General features: G+C 27.3%; 1 protein-coding gene across 3 annotated transcripts in view; it reads left to right on the top strand.

Moving 5' to 3' along the window:
• The window catches only part of Lsm11 (U6 snRNA-associated Sm-like protein LSm11), a 64021-nt gene extending 57446 nt beyond the window's left edge, over positions 1–6575 (top strand). For all 3 annotated transcript variants that reach the window (XM_014431067.3, XM_014431068.3, XM_014431069.2), the window contains one exon: positions 6370–6575. In XM_014431067.3, coding sequence (XP_014286553.1) covers positions 6370–6515 — 146 coding nt within the window. In that variant the 3' untranslated portion in view covers positions 6516–6575. The remainder of the gene's footprint in view (positions 1–6369) is intronic.
• Positions 6576–11196: the final 4621 nt, after the last annotated feature.

The following is an 11196-nucleotide window of genomic DNA, read 5'->3' as shown; positions in this document are numbered from 1 at the left end:
TTATTATGTTTATAATTTTTAACATCAAACATTTTAATAAATAACTAATTCTTGTTCTTAAAAATAATATCGAAATTCAAAATTATTTTATAGGATTATTTATAAAGATAGGAGTATATTTATATTTTTCTTTTAATGAGACTATATTATTTATTATTTTTCTTTAAGTATTCTTGCTGTGAAAAATGTCACATGTTTGATTGTGACATGTGTTCTTATTCACATGTTAGGGGCATGCTTGTATGAAAATTAGCATCACATAAGCATGTTTACGAAATTGGTGAAAATTTATAACTTTTCATTTATATGGTTTAAGTTTGCTAATTTTATTGTATTTATTAGTTATTTCCTAGTACACGTTAATATGGGCTATTATTCATTTTATTATTAATAAAATGGATAATTACTGCTCGTCCTAATTAATGAAAAAAAAGAAAAATGATGACCTATTGGATAATAAAATATTCATATATTTATTTTAGGCGTGTTTAATTAATTACTCAAAAGTATTATGCTGATCACAGATGGGTCTGATGTTATTGGTGTCAGCATTTTACAATTAAATGTCTTAACCTTATGTAATCTGGCCTCTCTATTACCAAGAAAATTCGTAAGTTGAAATATTTTTTATTAAAAAATAAATAAATAAATATTTCGTGGCGGGTATTAGCATTATTCTTCAAGAGGTTCTGTGTATGATTCTCCATTTTGATGGAATATGACAATGTATCAATAGAATTATTTTCTAGAGGGTAGTATTTTTATATCTTTTTACTATGTTCTAAAATAAGTTTTCGGTCCAATTTACTAGCACACGGCATCAAATGTTTGCGTGAGTTTTGTGTTGTTATTTTAAAGTTTTTTTATTGATTATTTTAATTTTATGAAAAAAATTCACATCTCTATCTTGTATTTTTGGACAGAGGTTTGTTTTAATGAGCGAGGGAGAGATAGCGGTGAACGTCCTCCCGCCGCGGTAAAAAAAAATAACAAAAAAAAAATCCGCCAACTTAGAAATAGATCCCATGCTTTTTTAAGAATCTGCTTAACCCAATTCTGCCAGCCTACGTCTTGCTCGCAGTTCAATTTATAGAAACGCTAGAAGGTGTCTCATTTTCCATTAAGATATAGTTAATTTAGTTATTATTATCAATGATTATTTAATTATTATTACTAAATAAATACATGCTGGTGTTTATATAGTATTTTTATTTTTCTGAACGGAAAATTGATTAAGTTGGTAATATTATCAGGTAAATTAATTTATTACGATTACTGAAATTTTTGTTTACTATAATAAAATTTGACGATGATATAAACAATTTATAATGATAGTAATAATTAATGAAATATAATAAAAATATTAAATATTAAAATTTCTCGTTTATTTATTAATATTCAATAATCTGATGGTTAAAATACGATATATAATTATAATTTGGTTTTAATGGCAGGGGATAAATCAATCGTCATTTGAGAAATGAGTTTGCAAAATGCATACCTTAATGTACCCTCAATTGTGAACACCCAGCTCAAAATGCATATCTCAAAATAACCATTTTTGGAGATGTTATAACAACTTTAACGTTTAAATCAACTTATTTTAAACTTCTTTTCTATTTTCTCGAAAACTAATGAATCGATTTTGATTAAACTCTTAATATCAACCTACAATTACATGGTCTTTAAATTAAATGGTCTAACAGGGTTTAAGTATTCCGAATAGTTTCCATTAAAATTCCTAAAGACTACAAATTACTATCATTAGATTATTATTCGTTGAATATGTTATTTTATATATATTTATTTATTTATCATTTGTTTACAACGTTTCGGGACTTACAACAATATAATAAACAAAAAAAATATTTTAAACAATTACCTTAACATAATTATTTCCTCACAGTTCAAATTTTATAATTAATTTGGTCTCCTTATTTAGTCTTATATAGATAAAAGTCGCAGTAATCATTATTCCTCTCTATTTGTTTTTAATTAAAGTAATAAATTAAATTTCATATATAAAATATGAAAAAATCAAAATACATTAAAACATTATATTAACAACACTATCCTAATACTATTATTATTATAATTTTTTGGCTGCCAGCCTTATTTAAACTTTTACTCAACTTGAACTTAAGGTTTACCTTAAGAATAGTTCAAGTTTACTTTTAGGATCCTTAAGGTATCCTTTCAGGATACGTAAGGTTTTTAAGATATTTTGTTGATTATATCCAACTAATTATGTCATCAACGCTCCACGTGCCTTCCACTAACTATTAGCATCTATTACTCCACCTTTCCGTATTCTTGGACTGCTAGACAATTATTATTCCCTTGCGAAGTCATAAAGCATAAAATTCCCTCATGATATGTAGGCAGATGTACAAAAACAAAAGATCCTTTGTTGGTACTGGGCGCCGTGGTGGGGAGATATCCTTGGGCAGACCTCGAAGCGAGATCCGCGCCTTGAGGCCGCCTTAACCTTAAGGTCCTGCCAGGATATCTTCACCTTACTTTTAATAACATCCTTGTTGGGTTACTTAATTAGCACTTAACTCGATTAATAATAATTTTAAATTAATTAACAATGCAAAGTATTAATCCTCGATTAATTCGTAAATTAAATTAATTCATTTAAACTCTAAAGATTTTTTAAATTGTATATAATCAGTTAAAAATCATTAAACAAAGATTTTCCTAAAGCAATTTAAATTAAGAGTCAGCTGTAATTTATTGTGATTAAATTGCTCATTTTTATTGACATTTTGACCTCATCGTCATCATTATTAGCCGTGTATTACGCAACTAGGGAATTAAAAATTACATAAGGATTTTTATTTACCAATTTTTATTCTTTTAGATATTTAAGTTCTGTGATCAACCGAATAACTATTTTTCGAGATCTGAATTAATGTACACTTTTTAGGGTCTACCAAGATTTTTAAATAACATATATCCATCCTCGAAAAAAACTAGTTTTTGGGTTATCAGCGCCAATGAAAAAATATGATATTAGTTGAAAATTGTATTATGGGTTCGTTCTTGTTTATGGGCTTAAAACTTCACATGACATCTACCATTTCATTCTTTCTTTATTTTATAAGTTTTTTTTATTATTACAAGTGTTAGCGCTTATAGCTCTGGTACAAGATTTGATACTATTACATATAAAAATAAATCATTTATTTCGTATAATACATTATACATTGCGGAAACAAAGTTAAAAAATTTATAGCACGAATTAAAAAAAAAAATGTAAAAAATTGTTTTTTAACTCCCATATCTTCCTGAAGACTCGAACAGTATCAAATTTATGGTACTGATTCGACACATTAAATAGTTTTATTAAAAATCTGATATGATATTAAATAGTTATTATTAAACTATGAGATAATAATATGAGAAATAAGGTAATTTTAATGCACAGAATATTTATTAGTGATTTTGAAGATTGTAAAACTTTTATTTTTACTGTTAGTTATATCATAATCAATTTAAAAATAAAAAAATTTGTGGGATCGTATTCGATGATATAAAAATCTCACAATAAACGTGAAGGATGGTTCACCATTAAGTGAAACATAATTTAAATATCACTGTTCATCTTTATAGTGATATATTAAAAAAAATAAAGCTCATTTATATGTAAAATATTTTCTTAGAAATGGCCAGATAACATTTATTTTTTTTAACTAAATCTGGGAAAAAAAATAAATAACAGAAATTTTACATAACATTTATTGAATCTAAAATTGAAAATAAAAATCGTTGTTCTAAAAGTTTTAGTTAAAAAAAGTATAATAAAATTTGATAACAAATAGTCTTGGTGTAACTTTTGTAACATGGTAAAACATTTAACTGATACTTCATTTTTACGTGGATTTTTTTTTAAAACAAAGTACCGACAGTTTTTCAAGGTTTTTTTAGTTACGATTTTCAAGGTTCTTTTTATCTATTCCTGAAATTTTGTCTTTTGAATGGATGAACAGACGAGTGTGCCAAAATATTATTAGACAATGAAGAAATATCTCCAATAAATACTAGATAAATATTGGAGATTAATATTATCTTCAAGAATAAGTCAAACAATTTAGTTAATAAAATGTACAATTTTTTGAAGTTTTTTAGAATTTTATTATTTGGATTATTGTTGCTCTTGGAGATATGTGAGTACTCCGTTGACTAAAGAAGTTGCAGAACTGTTCATAATGCTTAATTTAAGATTGTGAGAAATTACGAATTATTAGACTATATATATATATATATATATATATATATATATATATATATATATTCGTGTTTAAATTCACATATATTATTTTTTGTAATATTTGGCATTTGTTAAATTAGCTTTTATTTTTTCTTATTATTGTCATCGTATATACTCTGTATTTATTTATTTGTTGTGTTATTTTGAATGTAAAATTATTGAATTATGTAGCACCGCGCCACTACAGAATTCAATAATTGTTGTTGTAATTATGCTAATCAGTACAATATTAAATGACCCAGTTCTTATGCAAGCTTTTATTGTTCCTAAGACCTCATTTTTCAGATCATTGCATAAGAAAACCTAGTTTACTTACGGAACTCAATTCAATTTAAATTCGAACCTTTAGAATCGTATTTTATTAGACCTATTTAATCTTCGTCTTAATTTTCTTAAATTACTTTAATCATAGTTTTGTTGTTAAAATGAATTCATTTGAACGATGCCGATTAAACTATGTTTTATTTTATTACACATATTTGGTTTATAAAAATAAATAAAACGGTTGTAACTTAAAGTATTTTCCAGCCTTGACGAAATGTGACACACCCATCATTCGTTGAGATATGGTTATTATCTGATTGTGAATTATTATGTTGCGGTATTTCACTTTTTATGAGTTCTAAAGGTTGTGGAACTTGATTGGAATTTGTAGTGACGTATAATTTTTTTTTATGTGTGTCTGTTATTTAATATTAAAAATTAACATTTTACTTTTCTTTTTTTATTGTACTCTTGAAATGTATTTTATGTACTTTACTTAGTCTTCTCCCTTTGATTACCTTGTGGCATTATAAGGTATTGGTATTAGTCTAGCTAAGGTGTTATAGTCTAGTTATAGCCCGAGGCCATGGAATTAATGGAAGTATTTAATCTTATTAATAATTTATTGAATATATATATTTTTTTATTTTAAGTTATTATAAATATCCCATTTTACCACTAATGTTGAGAATGTGTGAATATCGGCCAAAAATAATAATAGTATAAATTGTGAGATATTTAAAAATATTATAATTTTAAAATCACCTAATTTAAAACGAATTGTGAACAGTCGATCTCAGTGACTAGAGTATTTTTCTCTCCTTTTTGTTAGGATAATAGAGGAAATTCTAATTGTTTCATTAATGCGTTTAAAAAACGAGAAAATAATAGTGTGGTTGAAGGAGAGTTAGTCCCCTTAAAGGCACTCCCCAAAAACCAACTTAATTCATATACAAATTTTCAACCCTCCACTTTAATTTGGAGATTCTGTAGAGGCGCGCAATACCATCAAAACTTTGAAAAAAAGTGGGGGAGGATGGGAGAAACACCTTGAAACTCTCAAAAGACATTACTAACACCGTCTTGATTCACATAAAAATTTTCAAACCTCCAACTCGATTTGGAATTACTGTAGAGGTGCGCTATACCTAAAAAACTGCTAAAAAAAAAAAAAAATGAGTGGTTGAAGGTATCAAGTTGATATTCTTAAAAGGTATTTTATTAAAACCAATTCAATTCACGTATAATTTTTCAACCCCTTAACTCACTTTGGGGATTTTGTAGATATGGGTAATTCCCTAATCCAGAAAAAAATTAAGAGATGGGAGAAAATTTGATACCTCCAAAAGGCAATTGTCTAACACTAATTTAATTCACTTATGAATTTAATCCTTTAATTTTATTTAGATGGACAGAGAGTCTTAAAATCCGAGAAAAAAAATTCTGAATTACTTTAAGATAGTATTATGATTTAATTAACTACCAAAAAATGGCGGGGGGATGGGGTAATAAAACAATTTATTACCACCAAAAGGCAATTCTCTAACACTTACTTCATTCACATACAAATTTTATTAAATTGAGATGATGGGAAAAAAATTTTGATATCCCCAAAAGACACTCCAAATCAATTCACAAGCGAAAATATAATTACCTTGTTTAGTTAACGTTGTTTTAATTGGCCAACTCGCTAAAATTTCTTTGCCACCCTTTTCTTCAAATTTATTTATTTTTATACACATATTGTTACTCTATGGTGATTTAAAATATTGAATATTTATAGTAATCATTAATGTTTTTTTTTTTTAAAGAAGATTTTCTTGTTCCAGCTGAGACCAGAGGTAGCCCAAGGCACCGCGTATCGGTTCCTCCCGTCACGGTGACGAAGGTCGGACCCAAGAACGAACAGTGCGAGCGCTACGTTCCGAAATTGATGATGAGAGGAGAGCACGTGGCCATCATACAGTGCCTCTGACTGCTAACTATTTGAAGGCAGGTTTTTTTAAAAGTTTTTAAATATATAATGACATTATTACTGATTATTTTATTTATTAAAAAATAGATTGTATTTCTGTTTTCTGCTAATGTTCATTTACATTTACAAATGGACGCTAGGGGAAAATGGAAGTTATCTGGTGATCCCTACATCCTTGATAGTTTTTCTTTTCGGAAAATAACTCAAAACTATATTCAGACAGATGTTTATTTATTTATACCATTTATGGTACAATTATATTATTACATACCCAATAAAAGAGAGAACATAATTTAGGTAATCTGTTAATGATAAAATATAACTAAGGATAAAGAACAAGAAAAGTTCAATTTAATTTATTTGCTACACAGGAAATTTCGCAAGTTTATAGTACTGCTTTGTTTGAATGGTAGCACATCTGATAATTAAAAAAAAAGCAAATTTTATATTTTACGTATTCTATAGATTGTACCGTAGACTCCTGTTACTTTTTCATAACCCTACTTGCTTTAGGATAGTCTATAGAAGGACCAATCTAGGGAAACCCCAGTCTTCTGTAATATCTTTCGAACACGTCAATTTAAAAATAAAAATAAAACTTTTTTTTGTCAGATGTACTACTATTCAAAAAAAGCACCGATATGCCATTGGTTTGAAGATTTTATAGTTATTTCTTGAGCGGTAAGTATATCCAACGATTACAAATAATAAAGATTCTAATACCTATAAAAATATTTTATAAACCTTATTAATTTTGTTTTAATTTCTTTATTTTAAAAAAGTCCAATTTTTAAATATTTGAAATTTTAACTACAGAATTTTTAGTTTGAATGTACTGTACTTTTTTTAATAAAATATCAGTAATAAGAATAAAGAAAATAACATTAAAAAAAAATCAATTTAATCTGTACCGGTACAATCAGGGGTGCACTACTTTGTAAGGAAATATTGTTACTTGACCAACGGTTGTGCAAGGAGGCGATTTTATGAGGCTGGGTGGACCCAGTTGGGCTCTCTTTCCAAACCCTCAGGGTCGACTGACGGCAACAGTAACAGATTAAATAATTATGTATCACAGCCCGAGTCGAACCCCGGTCCTTGGAGTTGGTAGAACAGTGCCTTACCCTTGTGGTACGCCTCTCCCAATAGTAAAATAACATAATAAAATTAATTGGTGTTTAGGGAATTTTCCGTTTTTTTAATTTAAATTGCTCCTGAGCGATTAGTATATTGTACAATTAAAAATAATATAGATACTAATGTTTATAACAATATATTATAATTTGGGTTACAGTAAACCTAATTAATTATGTTTTAATTTCTCTTTTTTAAAAAAAAGAGAGAAAAAAAAATCTATTTAGAACTAGAATGGACGTTGGACTTCGATTATTTCCCATTTTTTCTAATGTTCATTTTCTCGATTTATACTAAAATTTTAATTTTTAGATTTTGCATAATATTTAGTAATTTTTTTTTAAAATTACTTAACGATAAATTATAATTTTATAAAACTTATCATTTTTTTTTATGAAATATTACTATCATTATAATAAGGAATGATATTAATTGGTGTTTAAGGAATTTGTTTATTTTCTTTTTTATAATAAATTCCATTGTTCGATATTATTCCGCATGTAATCACTTCTCATGATAACACTTATCATTTTTTTTTTTATATGATTTGAATCAACACGAACAATTATCAGGTTGCGAGAGAGCTCACCATTATTTCGTTCGGTGTGGAGGCGAAAAAAATATATAAATACAACTGCTCTCTTTGCCGTTAACCCCGCGTGTGGGCGGGTTCAACAACATTTGGCAACAAAATTAAAAAAGAACAGAATGAGAGAATTTTTTTTTTGAATTGGAGCCAATATTTTTATTAGACCGCGCCTCGGGTACCTTGCACTTACATATCGTTCGGGAAAATATTTCGTCGAGCAGATTTTTTTTTCGTCGCGGTGGTCCTCGGCGTAACGAACAATGAACAGAAATATAGATTTTAATTTATTAATATTTCATTTTCTTTGTTCTAATTATGGTTAGAAACTATTTTAGGAATTTAAATCGTATAAAAATAATAAAGAAATTTTTATTTTGATCAACAAATGCAGTTCTGGTATTGTAAACTATGTGGTGTTCTTGAAATTCGTTAGATTAATTCTCTCCGGTTGAAAATGTGCTTTTATTAATCAATCTGAAGGAAATAATACTTACATTATTCATTTTTTTACTACTACTAATTCATTAGGGGTAAGTATTATCTGGCCTTTATTTTTTGAGTTCACAATTTTAATAGACCCTAATATTTGAAAGCATATAGTTTACTTTAACAATAATTTGTTATGAACACTTTACTTATCCGATTCAATTGTTTTATATTTTTTAAATCCAAATAAATTAATTAGAGCCACACTTCTTGTTCTTCTGATAAACATCCTTTCTTTATAAAAAAAAATGTGTAAAAATACAAAGCAAAATGAGACCAGACGATCATTGACTTTGATGTAAGTTAACAACCTGATGAAAATTTGTCTCGTAGAATATTGTAAACCAATATTATACTTGTATAATTATTAACGATATTAACACTATTAATATAATAACTACAATATTACTGTGGCTTTGTAGTTGTTATTCATTATTGCTCAATTTTTATGTTATTCTGAGTTGAAATCAGTTAATAAAACCGTTGCTTGGTTACATAATGCGATGTTTTCGCCGCTTCTACGTGTTTCGACAGGATTAGGGTAAGGGATTATCATTTATGAATCAAAACACTGTTAATAATTCAAAATAAATAATTAAAACCAACTCTCCAAACTCGAGGAATCCAGTATTTGGTATTTTGATATCATATAATGTTATCTACGTGTTCTTAATTCTTAGGAAATGATTTAATTAACTAATTGTCGAATTTGATGTCGTTCGATAAGATTTTTATTATATATATATGTGTGTGTATGTACGCAATCAAAGTCATATCGGATATATTTGTATGATATTAATTTTATATTAAATATTTTTTAGCTTAACTGTTCAGTTCATTGTCCTTCAGCTTGGTAGAAAAAAAGAACTCGACAAGGACACTAGTTACTGACCTTACTTCTCTACTACCTAGTCAACAGGAAGTTTAACTCATGCTTTTGCACTTATTTCGAATTCCGTTCGAGTCCCTGGGTGACTGTCCAGCTAGGAAGAATGTTATGGTGTTATGGTCTGAGTCTTGTATTAGAAGTTATTATATTCTCTGCTGCATTGCCTAGCGTCAAGTACAGTTATTTTTTATGTATTATGAGGTCATAAAAGTAAATTTGATAGCCAAATAAAACAAATTAAGGCTAGTACTTAAAAAAAAAAGAAATTAATTATGGATCAGAAATATGTTTATTTATTAATTTTTTTTAACATATGAAATATGAGAAAAGAATTTTTTTCATTTTTTTTTTTTGTTATGTAATATGTGTTGGAGTATTCAACAAATATGCTATATATCGAAGAATTAGGCATATCATTTTTTAAAAAAGCTACACTTTATTATTCAGATTAACAATCCCCTTACAATATTTTACATATAGGTTGGAGAAAGTAAAATATGACTATTGTAAAAAGCGCCATGAAAAACAATAATTATCGAATTCTTTCATATTTTATATTCATGTAATATTTATTACTATTTACTATGAGAAATATTTATTTTTTTTTAATTACACATAATTAAAAGTACTTAATAATTGTTATAATTTTTTTTTTTCTGCTGCCATAAAAATTCGTATTTAAGGGTTTCTTCATTTGGACATATGCTTCACAAATACACGGAACAGCCAAAAGAAAAACTCGCATAAACAAAATACAAACGTTTTTATCAAAAACACGACGTCAGATTACACGTTCTCCTTGATACGTCAGTAGCAGAACACTACTCATAGACTTAAACCAAATTAAAACTTCATATAACACATTTCATGACAAAATCTACCACCACTCCAATAAATTAGTTCAAGATATGGCTACAATGAACATTCCCGAGAGCACGTACCGAAGATTAAAACGGAGCTGGATAAGGGATCTCCTTAGTTAACAAATGAAATCGTTAAAAGTCATAAGGAAATAAAATTTTTTTTATACTTTTGCCAGATCTCACATTTACTGCTTGTCTGGTCAATCTGAAAATAAGTATGAATCAATAAATGAGGTCAAAAAAAAAGGTTTCTTGAGGTACGAAGAATGACTTTGATCCTGTCTAGAATACTTCAGTTTATGATAAGATAACACATCCGTGTAATATGCAATGGTATCGGAAGAGATCGGGCACTTTCGGATTATTCTGATTTCCCAGTTTGTATGCATTAAAACCATTTTCTCATTTAGTTAATTAAAAAAATTCTTTTATAGTTCGTATTTATGCATTTTATGTTACTAATAAAAATGATAGATTGTTGATTATTTCATAAAAACAAAATGAAAGGTACATTAAAGAATGTATTTTTTGAATATTCAGCATTTAATCCCTGTCATATTATTTCAATGAGGATGTCAGTTGATATTAAAGATCATTTAATTGCACATTGATGTACCGAGATTAATTAAAATTGTCAGAGCTGTATGGAAATTAGAAAATTTTCTAATGTATATATATAGCGTTTTCAGGCGTCTATATACGAAATGACAATTATATTTT

The sequence above is a fragment of the Halyomorpha halys genome, unplaced genomic scaffold (assembly GCF_000696795.3).
Source record: "Halyomorpha halys isolate HHAL.00 unplaced genomic scaffold, Hhal_1.1 Scaffold943.1, whole genome shotgun sequence".
In the NCBI taxonomy this organism is placed as follows: Eukaryota; Metazoa; Arthropoda; class Insecta; order Hemiptera; family Pentatomidae; genus Halyomorpha; species Halyomorpha halys.
Note: the sequence above shows the minus strand (reverse complement) of the source record. Positions and strands in the feature narration are given on the sequence as shown.